Below are 20,826 nucleotides of genomic sequence, written 5' to 3'. Positions count from 1 at the left end.
CAGGCTACCGCCGTCACCACATCCTCCAACTACCTCACCTGCAACACCAGTCACACCCAGGAGGATCGTGACAAACAGACCAGAGCAACTATCCGTTGACCTTACCCCAAGACGTCCTAATCGACAACGACAAGAGCCAAAATGGCTTAGTGATTATGAGCATTAAATGGGGCAGAATAATCCCCGAACTGGAGGGTAGTCTGCCCAATGACAGTTCTACTTTTCTACTTTTTAATTAATGTACAAATAGTACCTTATCATTTTAATTTCATTTTCTTTGTATGTTACATTTACTGTTAATTGATACATAATTTGATCTCACAATGTAATAACAGTGTTAAGGCATATCACATTTTCAGTGACAATGAACAGTAATAGACTTATTCCATCCATATTTCCCACAAGGACAAAAACATTAAATCAGTCATTTAAAATACTTATAAATGACTCGGGGAGGGATAGAGGATTATGTATTTACTTGTTAGTCTATTACTTATGTCTTACCAACAGATAGTTGATTTTATTTACAATGTTACTTTTTGTATGTTTCAGACCTCCATCATTTTGGATAATAAAGTTATCTGAAAATAGTATCGGCCTACTTATCTAATTTCTACAAAAATCGGGCGATGGCATGGAAACCTTAACAATCTGCCGATGTCTAAAAGTCGGCCGGCGGCAGTTTCACATTCTGACCGTACTATTAACACATGTGATAAAATTGTAATTACATAATGGTCGTTCTTTCTAATGACGGCTAGCTTAACTAGCTAAAACATGTAAGCCAATAATAAAACCACGGAATTCAGATGTTGGTGCTCCATCTTCTCTGTCATTTATTGAATGCCGTTTGGTATCCATCTTTGATTCCTTCAAGATGCAATCAACCAGGATGTTGGGTTCCCTCCCACTCCATTAGGAGTTTTTTTTTAAATTTCAAAATGATTGCTATATATGTTTGTCCCTATAGATATGTTTGTAACTATCAATAACTCATGCCTTATTATTATACAGCGACAATCTGAACCATTATAAGTTATTTTAGCAAAGTAATTTTATGGAGTAATTTAGTTTGAAATACGAACGTATAGTTAGAAATTTGTATGTACACTGTTCCTAAGTTGTGATAAGGTAGGTGATCAAATGTTGGTCAGCATGGTCAGCGGTCTTTGTTGATCTACAGCTTATGTTACATGTACTCAATTACCCAAATACTAGCGCACAGGTCAGCATAGATAGGGGCATGTGAATTGTGTGTGGTTGGTGTGCCGGTGTCTTATGTCCCTATGTGACACTTGTTTGTACCATCAGATCTAATATCTAGATAAATATGGTCTACCTATCTGACCTCTATCTGTTATTAAGTATAAAAAGCCATACAATGGTTATAATTGTCACTCCTCATAAATACACTTTGTATGTATACACTTATTAAAATACACTGACACAAGGAAACCTGACTGGAATTTATTCCTACAAAACACACTGAAGTTTTACTCTTCGATTCTATCACTAATGTACAGGTTATTGTCCACACTTAATCCAAAGCAAAAATTTGGTTATGTGTAGGTAGTTGTATTCACATATTTAGACGATAGGGTAGCGTAGTTATAGATGTCAGAAAGTAAGTAATATTATTATCAGAAGTTGAGAGTATAGGTTACCTCCCTTTAGTCACACGACAGAGAGTCCGGCTTGAAACCAAAGGGTCGCAAGTTTGAACCCCAGCCGGTGGTGAAATATTTTTCAATATTCCTTCCTATTACAGATTTGGTGCCACTGACCACACCTAGGATAGAAGCTGTAGGAGACTTTGATGCTTCCTGGGAGATATCTTGTCATGGTTGTTGTTGTCTTCATGGTCAAAGGCTCAGTAAAGGAGTGGTACAGAAGTTGAGCATAACAGCCGCAGCCAGTAGGAATTTCCCTTTAGTCAAGTGTTAAGAGTCCAGCTAGACACCAGTGGATGGTTTGAGCCCCGCCAGTGGCAGGCCTTTTTAGGTCATCTGACCCGAAGGGTCCGATGACCTATAGTCATCATGCTTCGTCCGTCGTCGTCCGCCGTGCGCCGTCCGTAAACTTTTCATTCAAACGACTTCTTCTCAAATACTAGAAGGTCTAGGGGGCTAATACTTGGCACAGAGGATACTGGCATAGAGCTCTACCAAGTTTGTTCAAATGAATGACCTTGACCCACTTTAAAGGTCACAGGGGTCAAATATGTTAAAATCTTTAAACAACTTCTTCTCATTAACCAAAAGGCTCAGAGTGTAGATATTGGGCCTGTGACATGCTGGGATAAAGTGCTACTAAGTTTGTTCAAGTGAATGACCTTGACCTACGTTCAAGGTCACAGGGGCCAAATATGTTGAAATCTTTAAACGACTTCTCCTCAATAACCAAAAGGCTCAGATTGCTGATATTGTGCCTGTGGCATGCTGGGATGAAGGGCTATCAAGTTTGTTCAAATGAATGACCTTGAACAACTTCCAATGTCACAGGGGTCAAATATGTTAAAATCTTTAAATAACTTCTTCTCAAATACTAGAAGGCCTAGGGGGCTAATACTTGGCCCATAGCATGCTGGCATGGAGCCCTACAAAATTTGTTCAAATGAATGACCTTGGCCCACTTTCAAGGTCACAGGGGTCAAATATGTTAAAATATACAAAGGACTTCATCTCAATAAGCAAAAGTCTATGAGTGCCGATATTGGGTCTGTAGCATGCTGGGAGGAAAGGCTACCAAGTTTATTCAAATGAATGACCTCGACCCACTTTCAAGGTCACAGGGGTCAAATATGTTAAAATATACAAACGACTTCTTCTCAACAAGCAAAAGTCCATGAGTGCTGATATTGGGCCCGTAAGATGCTTGGAGGAGAGGCTACCAAGTTTGTTCAAATGAATGACCTCAACCCACTTTCTAGGTTTGGCTTGCTTTTTGTCAGATGACCGTTAAGGCCCATGGGCCTCTTGTTTCATTACTCTTCCTATTACATCAGAAAGAAGAGTCACATGTGTCGTTAGTCTGGAGTTACTTCCATCAATGAAATATTCACATTTTAAATCCTAAACAGATATTTGCTGAAAGTATTTGACAAAGCAAAAAGTAAACAAACAAAAAAAAACAAAAAACAAAAAAACACTTTGGGTTAAAGTATAAATCAACAGTTTAATAAGTTATTGTAACAGGAAGATTAAACCATGTATTGTATATAACCAACAAACCACACTTGGAGCAGAATTACCATTGATTCATAACAAACTTCACACTAGCTAGCTTGAACATTTGGAGTGGCATTGTAAATACATCACAAAACGAACTTCTTAAATACTAGCAAATGTATATATCATCAATTTTCCTTATCAAAATATGGCAAAATGTTTACAGCAAGATTGTTAATCTTACCATTAAAATTAAAAAAAATAGTAGAGGTTGTTTGAATTTACATCCTTCCAGGAAGCGTATAGGCCTAATTCAGTATTTTGGGAACACTTTGAATGAAAGAAGGATGTCACTAATGGTCAACTGTTAGCTTCTGTAATTTACAAATAAACAATAGAGAAAGGTGTACAGTAAAATCCCTACAGCTGAAACCTACAGAACCTCCAAAACACTGAAACAAACTATATGGGCAACACTGATATTAATAACTGATAAATGAACACATCCCTGACAGTCTTCCTTGATATTGGATGTGTGACATTACGCCTTTCAGTCTCTCTGTAAGGACATGTCGGACGACATCCAGTAGTGTAACACAGTAACTGACATTTAAGCACTTTAGTACGATAAATGCACTAATGTTAACACATTTTTATGGTCTGTTTGCTTTATAAACAAGTATTTTACTTATTGTTTTTTTTTGTTTTGTTGATGTCAGTCACAATTATGACTGTCTAGAGAAAAATCTTCAAACTAGCTACAAAGTAAAAATTATGTAGCATGGGATAAGCTAAAAGGGGTTTGTTCAAAGGTGACGAGCCTAGGGGAGAGAGGCAAAGGGCTAGACTGATAGGGTAGGGATGAAGAACGAAGCTTGATATTTTGTTCAGTAGATTGGCACTGAGTCGCTGATGGGGGAATCAGTCTGGGTGAGGAAAAATTGTTTATTTTCTGAATTGGTCTCATTTTCAAATGCATTCATTGCTGGCAGTGGTGATCTAGTTGTGTCTCCATGTCCAATGTCTGAGCGAAACCTTCGTTGAAGGTATGACAGTTTCTTTGATTTTTTAGTCAGCGATGATATGGAGGCATTATCGTCCACAAATATACCATCATCTTCTGTAGTTTTGTTGCTTATTGTACTGCACCTGGATGCTGTCCGCTTGGCTTGAACATCAGCTGGAGCACTGTGAATTTTAGATTGTACAGACAACGGTTCATCTGACTCCCAATCAGAGTCTGAAAGAGTGGACAGCTTTGATGAACCTCGAGTTAACTTTGGTGGAATTCTACCATTTTTGTCAGCAGATCCCAGTCCAGAGTCTCTACTAGCACCAGAACAATTTCGCTCACCCTCAATATCAATGTCATTTTTCATTGTTCTATCAATCCCTCCTGATAGAGGAGGTTTTTTATATTGTCCTAAACCAGAAGATAATTTCTGTAAAGAATTTTTTTCCTCTATTTCTTTATCTTTTTCCAAATCTTCACGATTAAGTGAAAAGTAACTTGCTTTACTTCCATTTTTTGTTTCTGCTAAAAGTTTATCAATAATCAGCTGTTTTTCGTTGTTTTCTCTCTCCAGTTTGTTGATGGTATCTGCTTGCTCAGAAACCTGATTGGATAGTTCTAACACAATCATCATTTTGTTTGAACCCTGTGGTGCTTCAGCATTTTCACCTGATGTTTTGCTGGTGGCAGAACTACTTTTTTCTGAAATAAAGAAATCCAACTGTGAGTAATGTTATCTGTGTTTTGTAATACAAATCTGATGTCCAACCTCTAATTCCTGATCATCTTAAGTCAGCATCCTGACATCTCACATACCTGAGCATCTTTTTTATACACATCTTTTTATTTAGAAATACTCAGAAAGTAAATCATGCTGGTCATATATCTGGTCTATAAACAAGTTTGTTTCAATTTCTCAGAGGAACAAATCAAGAGTGTGTGAGGAGTTACCTCTGGATTTCTTATGTCTAATGGTAGTAGATATATTTTGTGTATATACCTCTAACTTTCCTGTTCTCCTCTCGTAGCCGAGTGATCTCATCTCGTAACTCAAACATTTGGATAGATTGTTCCTGTTTGGCCTCTGCTACCTGGCCCATCAGTGTCTTGATTCGCTTTCTGTATCGGTTTTTCTAGAAAAATCAAACACATGTAATTGAGTTTGACTGAACTTTTGTATGCCAGCATATCCACCATTTCATGGTGGGGAATCTGACTGACAAAATTTTTAATATCAAAAATGTCAAATAGGCAACAAGACCTTAAATGATTTCATCTGAGAAAAGAAATAATTAGCTGTTGATTTAGATGAATTTAAACGAAACATAACATGTAGAGAGTAGCACTCATTTTTATGGTGAAAAATGAAAGTAAAATTGGATAGTAATTTACTGAAATTAAAACAAAACATGGGGTTTTGGCAATTAACAAGGACATATAATGAAACGATAATCATACAAAAATGAAAAGAATGGGAAATCCTACAGTGTGATACTGTGATAATGATGTGTACTGAGGAAGTGCAAAAACATAACACAAAAAAAGGAAAACTTAAAAATCCAAAAAGGAGCATGTACAGCAGGTTTGTTGCTTTGGCAGAAAACTTGATTGTATAGTCTCTAAGGATCAATTCCCGTTCAGAAAGTGAATCTTGATACTAAAAATAAGTCTTATGTGTACCATTTTGGTTAACTCTGTCTGAAGAGCTTTCTTTTCCTTCTCAGAATTAGCTATGAGCATGTCTTTGGCCTTCAGAGTCTCTGTCAGATCACTGGGCTCTTCGACTTCCTGAACAGTTGGTAGTTTTGCTGCCTGGTCAAGCTGACATTCCAGTCCCTGTACACGGTCCTGCAGGTCAAGGTTCTCACTCTCTGTCTCCGCCAACTATGATAACATTCAAATTGGCAGATTGACAGGTAAACTTGTAAAAGAAGGCTGATAAACTGGATTAAAAGTGTATATTTTAGCCTCCATCATTTACCGATACACTCTTAAATAAATGAATAAAATTAATATGTAAAAATTAATTATTTGTTTAATAGGAATGCTGACATGTATAACATGTCTCCACCCGCAGTGAAAGTAAATTAAGATGTTTTGATACATATATCTATATATATACTCAACAAAAAAAGAAAGGTTAACATGTTTCCTTGGCGAATACCTGTAAATGAGTGAAAACAAAATGACGTTTGTGCAATATTAGAAAATGGTAATGTTTTACATTACAAAATCCAAGGGGGTTTTCAAAATCATTCAAGCGTGAAGGTCTGTATTAGCGAAAGAGCTGCGCAAGTTTTCTGCGACTAACTTGTATCTTCGCTTGAATTTCATAAACATTCAAACTGACAACTGTTCCTTAGATCCTTAGGACTAAGAAATCACCCAATCTTGCTATCTATCAACTTTATCATTATGCCCCGGCTGTCACAAGTACAGAGAGAAAGGGCTGTAGGCATGATCCAGCCTAGGGAGTCTCGCCGTCGAGTTGCACGGCATTTTGGTTGCAGTGTTAAGACAATTTGCCAGTTAGTAAGTCATTTAAACCAAACTGGGTCAACATCCGATCGTCCCCGAAGCGGCCGACCCTGTAAAACGACCGCCAGGGATGACCGTCGTATACGATTGATACACTTGTGCAATCGATTCGTAACCGCAGTAGAGACTACAAGGACATTGTTTGGGCGTCGTGTGTCTCCCCAAACAGTCAGCAACAGGTTGAGGGCCTACCAGTTGAAAGCGCGGCGTCCCTACACTGGACCCAATTTGTTGCGACGTCACCGTAATAATCGGCGTAACTGGACCCGTGTTCACCGTCGTTGGGCCTTACGACAATGGAACAATGTTCTGTGTTCAGATGAGTCCAGGTTTTGTCTGCAACATGGTGATGGAAGGCGAGTGTGGAGGCGACGAGGGGAGGGTTTTGCGAACTGCTGCGTCGCAGAATGGGACCGCTTTGGCGGCGGAATTGTAATGGTTTGGGGTGGTATTTGTGGGGGGACTCGTACCAGGCTTGTTGTGTTAAATGGCATTTTAACCGGCATTCGATATCGGGACGAAATTTTAAGACCAGTGGTTCTGCAATTCTTACGACGCCATGGCGTTGGCGCCATATTTCAACAGGATAATGCACCTGCGCACACCAGTCACGTCAGCAGAACTTTCTTGCAGCAGAATAATGTACAGGTGTTAGATTGGCAATCTAAATCACCTGATTTGTCACCGATTGAGCATGTCTAGGACGTTCTTGGGCGACGCGTGAGAGAACGTCAAAATCAGCTGTCAAACTTGCAGGAGCTGGCCCAAGCCTTGGTCACTGAATGGAACAACATCTCTCCTCGAATTATCCGCCGGTTTACGAGTTCCATGTGACAACGCTGCAATACTGTTTACTTCGCAAACGGTGGCCATACCCGTTACTAATGGTGTTACCTTTGAAATTGACCCCAACATCCTTTACAGTCGCATAAAATCAACTGAACGCAAAGTTTAATAATCAACCATGACTGCAGTTTTATCAGAATTGATCAATTACTTTATTCGTATATGATTGGTAAGGATTTATGAAGGGGTTAATTAATTAATCACAGAATAAAGTAGTGTTACCTTTCTTTTTTTGTTTAGTATATATATATAGTATGATCATTCATTTGTACTCTAATACATTACTCTTACCTGCTTTTCTAGCTCAGAAATCTTCTTTTGGGCCTCCTGTAATTTATCATTCCCATCTTCAAATACACCGTTCTTTGTAAAAAGAGAAAAAAAATCAAAACTCATGGCTTAATTTATCACAAGTATTAAATTGTTGGGAACATCTACCCAGCACACAAATAAATGACAATGATATTTTATGTAGATATGATAAGTACTAACCAGCTAACAAGGGGATACAGATCTGTTAAGTACTAACCAGCTGACAAGGGGATACAGATCTGTTAAGTACTAACCAGCTAACAGGGGGATACAGATCTTTTAAGTACTAACCAGCTGACAAGGGGATACAGATCTGTTAAGTACTAACCAGCTAACAGGGGGATACAGATCTGTTAAGTACTAACCAGCTAACAAGGGGATACAGATCTGTTAAGTACTAACCAGCTAACAAGGGGATACAGATCTGTTAAGTACTAACCAGCTGACAAGGGGATACAAATCTGTTAAGTACAGATACAGAGTATACAGAATAGACAGAGGAATTTGATGACACTGGTAGATAAGTTATTTCATTTGACCACCATGAAGACATTGTGGTATTTTCAGAAATTGTAACCAGCCCAAAGACACTTGAATTACTAGTGTTAATACATGTATATTATACCTCAACTTTGGAGTTCCTAGATTGGGCTCTTTTGGTGCTGCCAGAAGATGGTCTGTGAAATAGATAAAAGAAAGTGATCAGTTTCAGAGTACATTTGTTAAAATCACTTGGAAAAAAAGACATTTACAAGTTCTCTTTTGAAATCAGAATCCTGGCCTGGCCTTGCTGTTAAACGGGTGAACTTAGTCAGCTCTTGTTTGAAACTCTTTGTGTACTTCCTATATAGGCAAGCTTTTTGGGAATGTCATCAAATTGTCTTTCTGTAGAGAAGTGCAGTTATGTCATGTTGTGGTGTTCATGGTGAGATAATGTGTTTGTTGGTAAATTTCAGCAGATTGTTTATCTTGAATACTATTATACCTATACATGCATGTTCTTCCTGTCAGTTCAGTGGTTCAATGTTGTGTCAGATTGGAAAGGCTTAGAAAGAGAAGACAGGAGTGTATATTTATAGTGAGTATTGGTAGACTGCCCTGGTCAGGTTAATCAATTATCAATATTAGAACAGATTTTACACAAAGGCAGTATTTTTTTCAAAATGTATCTGTGCAGAAGGAAAATGTCTCAGTATTGTGTGGGGGCTTTTGGAATTTCATAGACCTTTCCAGATCAGTGATGGTCTGAACTGTCGGTGTACTATGTGTTTGAGGTAGGAGTTTCCAGAATCTTTGTAATGTCCACATGCTTGTTGCTGTGCTTTTACATATTTATGTTTAAATGCTTAAGCTTAGTAGACATTTTCTGTACTGCAGATGTATTTTGGTGTCAAGTTCAGTCGCCTCGTATGCAAAGGTTTTGGCTTCAGCTCTCAGTGATATGTTTCAAAATGTCTGCGTGCTATTTTTTATTGTCTCGGATGTCTGTATGTTTTAGTTTAATTCTGGCAATGGTAATATGTAAATAGTGTCCATGTCTTTTGTCTCATTTCATTAAATATTATTTTGTGTCGCATGTTTCATGTAGGTTCATGCATTTTTTATGATTTCAGGTTAACATACTGGGCACTCAATAAAAATTCTTGTATATTTCGAATAACAATCTAGTTATTCAAATCAACACAAATACCTCAAATCTGGTCTGTCCCTTTCAGGCTCAAAATGAACTGCCTGCACCTGACTAGATTTACTGCTCACAGACCCCATATCTACTTGTAAAAGTGGGGTCTAGTCTAAATAGCGGTCTGCCGATGATGGAAGTCAGCCATTTGTAAACATTTTTTATCGTCTTGTAACCAGTTGTACTTGTCATTGAAACGCTTTAATTTTTCCCTACCAGATAAACGTTTGAATGACGTAGTTCATAATTCGCAACCATACAACTAAATGTCAAAGATGTAATCTAACCATTCATATTTTGTTTAATATAAATACAAGCATATTAAAGATAAGATGAATGATACATATTTTTTTCTGCAAAAGTAAAGATTTTGTTCCTGTTTAGAATTCTATTCTTAGAATGTCACGTGGTTGGTTTGCAAATCGTAAACACTCAAAATGGAGCATGCTGCTGTGGCATCAGCTGCAGTCGTCTTGAATATACCAGTGATAACCAGCATGGTGTTGCGGAATCTACCGGCAAAATCGCTCAACGCATGCTCCAGGTAGTTTTTCGTAAAACACATCAGTACAGTATACTTGCAAGTTACGATGAATAGACATAATGCTAATTCTCAGACCTTGCACAAAGTAACTCAAACCTTATTTAACTTAAAAATGATTTGTTTTTGCGGACACATCACATTATTGAATCCGTTTAAAAGTTTCTGTTTTACCAAGACATAGACCACATGTTATCTAGACAATGTCATACAGCTTCAGTTGTTGTTTAAAAGTGTCTTGTTTTAAAACAACATAGACCACATGTTATCCAGACAACATTTCTGTGTTTCAGTGTTAAGGTAACCGTTCAACTGTTTGTACATTTAAACAGAGCCAGTTCCCCCAAATATTTGACGAAAAGAGTAGTGATTTTGATGGCAATTGAAACACACAAATATTGTTTTGCTAACATTAACCTGGGCAAGGTTTTAGTGAAATCAACACTGAAACTGAAGCCTTTGTGAACAGACCTCACCACTTCCTCATCTTTGTTGGTCATCATTTTGTGTGCTTACAGCCATGGGATCAAAATTTACTTCTAGAAACACCATTCGCTCATGTAGTAACGTACTCCAATTATAAATGGTCTTGTTGTGTTTTAAATCAACTATAGTTTTGTTGTTGCTGGATTCAGTCGGCTACCAATCTTCTAATGTCTGTATTCACCATTGTTCAATTTCATAGCTAGGTTTCTGTCCATGTGCAGACTTATCGATGAGATCTTCTTGTAGTAACAGATGATTCAGATTCATTTATTTAAATGTAATTGTAATCAATATGAGTCCTAATTGTGTGCACCACATTTTGAGCCTGCCTACAACTCCATCATTCAACTGCATTATAAACCTTTGTACACATGCATCAGGTTGTGCCATTTGAAAATTGTCCTTTTCATGATTCTTCTGTTACTATAGAAAAATTATCTGTATGAATAGAAATTTCATTGTGTGCATGCTTTTCTGAGCTTCAGAGTGAAAACTGTTCAACTGATTTACATATACGTATATCTTGTACATAACATGATAAATGAAGAAGTTCAGTGTACAGGTTGCCTTACTAGTCTCGGCTAGTGGGAATTTCACTTTAGATGAGTGGTAGAGAGAGACCGAAGGGTCGCTAGTTCAATCCCAAGCAGTGACAGGGTGTTTTTCATTACTCCTTTCTGTTACAGACATACCAGAGATTATTGACTCTAATTAATTTGTTTATGGATTTTAATAAATTGTACAGCAGGGTATTGGGGATAATGCCATGCTTTGCAGCTGAATGGCTTTTGTTAAATTGTTAAAATCCAGCTGGGAGTGCACTAGCCCAATAATAAAAAAAAATTCATTATTCCTTATGCATGTATCTGATGATTTCAGAAGAATGTAAAACATTTGTGAACCTTGTCACTAATTCATTAGACTGAAGTGAAGTATAAGTATAATTCAAGTAAATTTGATATGAAATATGTTTTTTCAACAGAGTCTGTAAAACCTGGAATATGATTGCCAAAACAGTAAAACAGAGGCGCAAGAGTATGTCCTGTTTTTTTGTGGGTTATGAAGAAGGGGAAATCTTGGATGGGTTAGCTGCTGTGATAATGTCTACAGTACAGGTGAAGTATTTTTAAAATCGTAATTAATGGTGGCATGTTGGACAAATTCTGTATAGAAGGGTTTGTCAGTTCTAATCCCAGTTATAATATCACACATGTGTATTGATACACCATAAATATGGTTTACATTTCTTGGTCAGAATTTTCATCAGCTATGTTTTTCTTTATGGACTGTGTACTACCTATATCAAGCATCTCAGAAAGTTTTAGTACTTAGTCAAACATCATGCACCGTGTAAGTTATAGTTTGTATAGCTCATTTTCAGCCACACAAAAGGGTATATAGACAGTTAAAGCTTCTTCATGTTGTACATTCATATCACTTAAAGTTTGATTACAGTCAGTTACTTTGTTGTGTATCTAAATATTTCTTTTTAATGCTAAATATGACTTAAAAATAAAAAGCAAAAACTTGTCTTCAATGAAAAAAAAATCAAAATTAGAAATTTTATCTGTCTCCACAGGATCTGATGATAGAACCAAGTGTTCTTTTTATGTATTGTACGTCACAATTGTATGAGCAACAACTCACTCTGCCGACACGTCATCACATGAGACACCCACGTGCCTCCAAGTGTATGCTGAGTAGTGTGGGTGATCTTGTGAGGAAAGTGCTGCCAAAGAAGTGTAAGCTGCTGGCTGCTTCATCTGATGGCATTGTGGGTAGGTATTGGTGTGTAGTTGGCTGACAACGTTTTGGGTATCAGTGCACGATGGGCGGATGGCATTGTGGGTAGGTATTGGTGTGTAGTTGGCTGACAACGTTTTGGGTATCAGTGCACATGGTGGGCGGATGGCATTGTGGGTAGGTATTGGTGTGTAGTTGGCTGACAACGTTTTGGGTATCAGTCACACGATGGGCGGATGGCATTGTGGGTAGGTATTGGTGTGTAGTTGGCTGACAACGTTTTGGGTATCAGTCACACGATGGGCGGATGGCATTGTGGGTAGGTATTGGTGTGTAGTTGGCTGACAACGTTTTGGGTATCAGTCACACGATGGGTGGATGGCATTGTGGGTAGGTATTGGTGTGTAGTTGGCTGACAACGTTTTGGGTATCAGTCACACGATGGGCGGATGGCATTGTGGGTAGGTATTGGTGTGTAGTTGGCTGACAACGTTTTGGGTATCAGTCACACGATGGGCGGATGGCATTGTGGGTAGGTATTGGTGTGTAGTTGGCTGACAACGTTTTGGGTATCAGTCACACGATGGGCGGATGGCATTGTGGGTAGGTATTGGTGTGTAGTTGGCTGACAACGTTTTGGGTATCAGTGCATGATGGCCGATGGCATTGTGGGTAGGTATTGGTGTGTAGTTGGCTGACAACGTTTTGGGTATCAGTGCATGATGGGCAGATGGCATTGTGGGTAGGTATTGGTGTGTAGTTGGCTGACAACGTTTTGGGTATCAGTCACACGATGGGCGGATGGCATTGTGGGTAGGTATTGGTGTGTAGTTGGCTGACAATGTTTTGGGTATCAGTGCATGATGGCCGATGGCATTGTGGGTAGGTATTGGTGTGTAGTTGACTGACAACTTTTTGGGTATCAGTGCATGATGGCCGATGGCATTGTGGGTAGGTATTGGTGTGTAGTTGGCTGACAACGTTTTGGGTATCAGTGCACATGGTGGGCAGATGGCATTGTGGGTAGGTATTGGTGTGTAGTTGGCTGACAACGTTTTGGGTATCAGTGCACATGGTGGGTGGATGTCATTGTGGGTAGGTATTGGTGTGTAGTTGGCTGACAACGTTTTGGGTATCAGTGCACGATGGGCGGATGGCATTGTGGGTAGGTATTGGTGTGTAGTTGGCTGACAATGTTTTGGGTATCGGTGCACGATGGGCGGATGGCATTGTGGGTAGGTATTGGTGTGTAGTTGGCTGACAACGTTTTGGGTATCAGTCACACGGTGGGCAGATGGCATTGTGGGTAGGTATTGGTGTGTAGTTGGCTGACAACGTTTTGGGTATCAGTGCACGATGGGCGGATGGCACTGTGGGTAGGTATTGGTGTGTAGTTGGCTGACAATGTTTTGGGTATCAGTGATGATGGGCGGATGACATTGTGGGTAGGTATTGGTGTGTAGTTGGCTGACAATGTTTTGGGTATCAGTCACATGGTGGGCAGATGGCATTGTGGGTAGGTATTGGTGTGTAGTTGGCTAACGTTTTAGGTATCAGTCACACGGTGGGCAGATGGCATTGTGGGTAGGTATTGGTGTGTAGTTGGCTGACAACAGTTTGGGTATCAGTCACATGGTGGGTGGATGTCATTGTGGGTAGGTATTGGTGTGTAGTTGACTGACAACTTTTTGGGTATTAGTCACATGGTGGGCAGATGGCATTGTGGGTAGGTATTGGTGTGTAGTTGGCTAACATTTTAGGTATCAGTGCACGGTGGGCGGATGGCATTGTGGATAGGTATTGGTGTGTAGTTGGCTGACAACAGTTTGGGTATCAGTCACATGGTGGGTGGATGTCATTGTGGGTAGGTATTGGTGTGTAGTTGACTGACAACTTTTTGGGTATCAGTCACATGGTGGGTGGATGTCATTGTGGGTAGGTATTGGTGTGTAGTTGGCTGACAACAGTTTGGGTATCAGTCACATGGTGGGTGGATGTCATTGTGGGTAGGTATTGGTGTGTAGTTGACTGACAACTTTTTGGGTATTAGTCACATGGTGGGCAGATGGCATTGTGGGTAGGTATTGGTGTGTAGTTGGCTAACATTTTAGGTATCAGTGCACGGTGGGCGGATGGCATTGTGGATAGGTATTGGTGTGTAGTTGGCTGACAACAGTTTGGGTATCAGTCACATGGTGGGTGGATGTCATTGTGGGTAGGTATTGGTGTGTAGTTGACTGACAACTTTTTGGGTATCAGTCACATGGTGGGTGGATGTCATTGTGGATAGGTATTGGTGTGTAGTTGACTGACAACGTTTTGGGTATCAGTCACATGGTGGGCAGATGGCATTGTGGGTAGGTATTGGTGTGTAGTTGACCGACAACGTTTTAGGTATCGGTGCACGGTGGGCAGATGGCATTGTGGATAGGTATTGGTGTGTAGTTGACTGACAAAATTTTGGGTATCAGTCACATGGTAGGCAGATGGCATTGTGGATAGGTATTGGTGTGTAGTTGACTGACAAAATTTTGGGTATCAGTCTCATGGTGGGCAGATGGCATTGTGGGTAGGTATTGGTGTGTAGTTGACTGACAACATTTTGGGTATCAGTCACATGGTGGGCAGATGGCATTGTGGGTACGTATTAGTGTGTAGTTGACTGACAACATTTTGGGTATCAGTCACATGGTGGGCAGATGGCATTGTGGGTACGTATTAGTGTGTAGTTGGCTAACGTTTTGGTATCAGTACATGGTAGACAGATGGCATTGTGGGTAGGTATTTGTTGATTGACAACATGGTGGGTTGGTATTGGTGTGTAGTTGGCTAAGGTTTTGGGTGTCGGTGCACGGTGGGCAGATGGCATTGTGGGTAGGTATTGATGTGTAGTTGGCTAATGTTTTGGGTATCAGTGCACGTTGGGCAGATGGCATTGGGGTATTGGTGTGTAGTTGGCTAACGTTTTGGTATCAGTACATGGTAGACAGATGACATGGTGGGTAGGTATTTGTTGATTGACAACATTGTGGATAGGTTTTGGTGTGTAGTTGGCTAAAGTTTTGGGTATCAGTGCACGGTGGGCAGATGGCATTGTGGGTAGGTATTGGTGTGTAGTTGGCTGACAACGTTTTGGGTATCAGTGCATGATGGCCGATGGCATTGTGGGTAGGTATTGGTGTGTAGTTGGCTGACAACGTTTTGGGTATCAGTCACACGGTGGGCAGATGGCATTGTGGGTAGGTATTGGTGTGTAGTTGGCTGACAACGTTTTGGGTATCAGTGCACATGGTGGGTGGATGTCATTGTGGGTAGGTATTGGTGTGTAGTTGGCTGACAACGTTTTGGGTATTAGTCACACGATGGGCGGATGGTATTGTGGGTAGGTATTGGTGTGTAGTTGGCTGACAACGTTTTGGGTATCAGTGCACGATGGGCGGATGGCATTGTGGGTAGGTATTGGTGTGTAGTTGGCTGACAACGTTTTGGGTATCAGTGCACGATGGGCGGATGGCATTGTGGGTAGGTATTGGTGTGTAGTTGGCTGACAACGTTTTGGGTATCAGTCACACGGTGGGCAGATGGCATTGTGGGTAGGTATTGGTGTGTAGTTGGCTGACAACGTTTTGGGTATCAGTCACACGGTGGGCAGATGGCATTGTGGGTAGGTATTGGTGTGTAGTTGGCTGACAACGTTTTGGGTATCAGTGCACGATGGGCGGATGGCATTGTGGGTAGGTATTGGTGTGTAGTTGGCTGACAATGTTTTGGGTATCAGTGATGATGGGCGGATGACATTGTGGGTAGGTATTGGTGTGTAGTTGGCTGACAGTGTTTTGGGTATCAGTCACATGGTGGGCAGATGGCATTGTGGGTAGGTATTGGTGTGTAGTTGGCTAACGTTTAAGGTATCAGTGCACGGTGGGCAGATGACATTGTGGATAGGTATTGGTGTGTAGTTGACTGACAACAGTTTGGGTATCAGTCACATGGTGGGTGGATGTCATTGTGGGTAGGTATTGGTGTGTAGTTGACTGACAACTTTTTGGGTATTAGTCACATGGTGGGCAGATGGCATTGTGGGTAGGTATTGGTGTGTAGTTGGCTAACATTTTAGGTATCAGTGCACGGTGGGCGGATGGCATTGTGGATAGGTATTGGTGTGTAGTTGGCTGACAACAGTTTGGGTATCAGTCACGTGGTGGGTGGATGTCATTGTGGGTAGGTATTGGTGTGTAGTTGACTGACAACTTTTTGGGTATCAGTCACATGGTGGGTGGATGTCATTGTGGATAGGTATTGGTGTGTAGTTGACTGACAACTTTTTGGGTATTAGTCACATGGTGGGCAGATGGCATTGTGGGTAGGTATTGGTGTGTAGTTGGCTAACATTTTAGGTATCAGTGCACGGTGGGTGGATGTCATTGTGGGTAGGTATTGGTGTGTAGTTGACTGACAACTTTTTGGGTATCAGTCACATGGTGGGTGGATGTCATTGTGGATAGGTATTGGTGTGTAGTTGACTGACAACTTTTTGGGTATCAGTCACACGGTGGGCAGATGGCATTGTGGGTAGGTATTGGTGTGTAGTTGACCGACAACGTTTTAGGTATCAGTGCACGGTGGGCAGATGGCATTGTGGATAGGTATTGGTGTGTAGTTGACTGACAAAATTTTGGGTATCAGTCACATGGTAGGCAGATGGCATTGTGGATAGGTATTGGTGTGTAGTTGACTGACAAAATTTTGGGTATCAGTCTCATGGTGGGCAGATGGCATTGTGGGTAGGTATTGGTGTGTAGTTGACTGACAAAATTTTGGGTATCAGTCACATGGTGGGCAGATGGCATTGTGGGTACGTATTAGTGTGTAGTTGGCTAACGTTTTGGTATCAGTACATGGTAGACAGATGGCATTGTGGGTAGGTATTTGTTGATTGACAACATGGTGGGTTGGTATTGGTGTGTAGTTGGCTAAGGTTTTGGGTATCGGTGCACGGTGGGCAGATGGCATTGTGGGTAGGTATTGATGTGTAGTTGGCTAATGTTTTGGGTATCGGTGCACGGTGGGCAGATGGCATTGTGGGTAGGTATTGATGTGTAGTTGGCTAATGTTTTGGGTATCAGTGCATGGTGGACAGATGGCATTGTGGGTAGGTATTTGTTGATTGACAACATGGTGGGTAGGTATTGGTGTGTAGTTGGCTAAGGTTTTGGGTATCAGTGCACGGTGGGCAGATAGCATTGTGGGTAGGTATTGGTGTGTAGTTGGCTAACGTTTTGGTATTAGTACATGGTAGACAGATGACATGGTGGGTAATTTATTTGTTGATTGACAACATGGTGGATAGGTTTTGGTGTGTAGTTGGCTAAGGTTTTGGGTATCAGTGCATGGTGGACAAATGGCATTATGGGTAGTTTATGGTTGATTGACGACATTGTGGGTAGTTATCAATGTATGGATGGCAGTACTGCTCACCTGTTATACAGCTTATACAGAAAAGACTTGATACCAAGGATTTATTCAGATAATTTTCATGTTCATCACCAACATCATATCCCTTCTTTACAGTATGTCTTGCAGGTGAAATAATGAAACCCACAGTCTCATGGTTATGGAAAAATTATTTAAATATTTTGGATGATTTGATTGGTGTAAATTTGAAAGTTGGTCAACCAGAGCATGCTGCTAGCACAATATCATTGCTCAGGTTCTTGGGTATTGAAAAGTTGTTAAATATACTTTTTAATCCTGTGATCTTGAAAGTGGGTCAAGGTTATTCATTTAAACAAACTTAGCAACACTGCATCAGGTACATCCCAGCATGTTTTAGCTGAATATCTTTTCAGGGTCTTGTGGTTATTGAGAGGAAGCTTTTAGAATATTCAAAGACATTAGACCCATTTGGTTTTGAATATTTGCCCAAGGTCATTCTTGCCGATGTTGTAGCCTTTCATCCAAACATGCTACTGGGCTAATATGATGGCCCAGTGCTTCTTGACTGTTGAGAAGAAGTTATAACGGAAAAGTTGATGCTGGATGGATGATAGAATCTCACTTACCTAAAGGGCATGTATAGTCATAGTTTATAAGTTACACAGGACAAATGACAGTATTTATTAAATTATATATTATCTGTCTAAATGCTGTTTCAGGTACTAGTAAAGATCTGAAGAAGACCACTGAGGTGGAGGGTGAGCTGGCTCTGTCTTGTCTCTTTCTACCGCATGTGGAGGACGTGGAATTTTTCACTTTTAATGTAGACATATACAGTTACGCAAATCAAATGGATGAAACACATTCTGGTTTAACATATCTGACAGGACTCAGCACTGTGCCTAGCGACAAGGATGTGAAAGCAGTGTTTTTCTTTTGTGATGAGCCATTTTGTCCCCCAGAGATCGGTTACACTTTATTACAAATGTACGACAATGCTGTAATAGCTGGTGGCTATGTAGACAACCTCATAACCTCTGACCCCAACCCTCATGATGATGCCAGGTAGGTGATAAGTGTTATGTGATATAACCTCTGACCCTAACCCTCAAGGTGATGCCAGGTAGGTGATAAGTGTTATGTGATATAACCTCTGACCCTAACCCTCAAGATAATGCCAGGTAGGTGATAAGTGTTATGTGATATAACCTCTGACCCCAACCCTCATGAGGATGCCAGGTAGGTGATAAGTGTTATGTGATATAACCTCTGACCCTAACCCTCAAGATAATGCCAGGTAGGTGATAAGTGTTATGTGATATAACCTCTGACCCCAACCCTCATGAGGATGCCAGGTAGGTGATAAGTGTTATGTGATATAACCTCTGACCCTAACCCTCAAGATAATGCCAGGTAGGTGATAAGTGTTATGTGATATAACCTCTGACCCCAACCCTCATGAGGATGCCAGGTAGGTGATAAGTGTTATGTGATATAACCTCTGACCCCTACCTATGCTATGATGCCAGGTAGGTGATAAGTGTTATGTGATATAACCTCTGACCCCTACCTATGCTATGATGCCAGGTAGGTGATAAGTGTTATGTGATATAACCTCTGACCCCTACCTATGCTATGATGCCTGGTAGGTCACTATTGTCAGGTTACATAGCCTCTGGCCTTCACTTTGACTATGATACCAAATAGGAGACAATTCACAAGTTACATGATGTCTGAACCTGCAAGATGATGCCATCTTATCAAATGTCCCATAAAAAGGGTACAATTGGTCACATGCATTTAACCTAGATTTGAAAATTTAGGGGAAAAGGAAAACACCAATAGCTATAGTTATAAATAGTCGTGAACAAAAATGGTACTTGTCAATAGAAATAGTGTTGTAACTTTACTACTGTTTTGTAGCGAGTCTGGCTCAGCATCTCTGATGTGTGTAGCACTGTGTGGACCCCAGGTGAAGGTGAGATCTGTGGTGATTAAGGAGGATATCCACACACCTGAGGAAGTGGAGAGAGTACTAAAGCAGCTCAAGGACTGTAACCTGCCAGAGGAAAGGAGTTATGCCTTTATGTTTGCTTGTCTTGGACGAGGCAAGGGTCACTATGGCTGTGAAAATGTGGAATCATCAGTTTTCAGGAAAATGTTTCCAAAGACCCCACTACTTGGTTTTTTCGGCAATGGTGAAATCGGCTTTAACTTCCTGCAGAAATATCAGAATGAGGCCCCAGACACAACATGTGATAATTTTCAATCCAATCCAACACATGGTAACTCTGTCAGGAGTGCCCGCATTCTGGAAGGGATGAAAAAACCTCTCCCCAAGCTCTACCATGCATACACCACCATTATATGTATGGTGTCAGTAGTTTGACAGAAAATTTCCTAGACTTTTCTGTGACCAGCACTATTGGTGCTTAACTGGTACTGCTGCAACAACTGATGGTGCTTTAATAAGTATAACACTAAAAGTGGTACTTTACATTATTTTGTACAACTTTCTGTGACCAGCTCTAGAGATATTTTTGTGGTAAGACACCCTAATTATGTCATGTGTTACAAATTAGTGCCAATATCAGCTGTGTGGTATTAGGAATCAGTGATGTAATGCTGTAACCACTATCAGTTGTAAGGGCTGGATTGCTGTTAAGCTTATTACATTGACTCTGGGACCAACAAGGATATTACAGTACCCTCTAATGGGCTTCATTGTGTGTAGTTTGATCTGTGAACTGTATAATGATCTAGTTACTTAAATACAACTGTAGATGGTTGACTTAGTCATAAAACCTTAAAAGCCAAATATGTGATTTATTTTTTTAAACAAGGTGAACTATTATAATTACTTGTATGGAGAGCAACAATTTTAAAACATTTTGTAAGCAAGATGAAAACCAAACACAGTATTTGGTTCCTTAAGGAACCTCAGATTACTGATGGCTTGCTTTTTAAGTAATTTATTAATTTTCTGTTGATGTGAACTTTGTTTTGATATGCAGAGTACACGAAGTATTCTTTTAAAAAAATTACATGTGAAAATATTGATGGT

General features: G+C 40.3%; 2 protein-coding genes across 2 annotated transcripts; one reads left to right on the top strand and one right to left on the bottom strand.

Annotated features, from left to right (window-relative positions):
- Positions 1–3,248: 3,248 nt before the first annotated feature.
- On the bottom strand, positions 3,249–9,642 carry LOC132553030 (protein Daple-like). The gene is made up of 6 exons (XM_060217233.1): positions 9,566–9,642; positions 8,501–8,552; positions 7,855–7,926; positions 5,860–6,063; positions 5,180–5,312; positions 3,249–4,881 (listed from the first exon to the last, which is right to left on the bottom strand). The coding sequence occupies exons 1-6, from the start codon at positions 9,640–9,642 to the stop codon at positions 4,055–4,057; spliced, it is 1,365 nt and encodes a 454-aa protein (XP_060073216.1). The 3' UTR covers positions 3,249–4,054.
- Positions 9,643–9,993: 351 nt separating this feature from the next.
- LOC132553023 (F-box only protein 22-like) lies at positions 9,994–20,826 on the top strand. The gene is made up of 5 exons (XM_060217227.1): positions 9,994–10,100; positions 11,566–11,698; positions 12,163–12,361; positions 18,482–18,827; positions 19,686–20,826. The coding sequence occupies exons 1-5, from the start codon at positions 9,994–9,996 to the stop codon at positions 20,149–20,151; spliced, it is 1,251 nt and encodes a 416-aa protein (XP_060073210.1). The 3' UTR covers positions 20,152–20,826.

The sequence above is a fragment of the Ylistrum balloti genome, unplaced genomic scaffold (genome assembly GCF_031769215.1).
Source record: "Ylistrum balloti isolate Yb309-2 unplaced genomic scaffold, AGI_CSIRO_Ybal_v1 Utg370292, whole genome shotgun sequence".
Classification (NCBI taxonomy): domain Eukaryota; kingdom Metazoa; phylum Mollusca; class Bivalvia; order Pectinida; family Pectinidae; genus Ylistrum; species Ylistrum balloti.
Note: the sequence above shows the minus strand (reverse complement) of the source record. Positions and strands in the feature narration are given on the sequence as shown.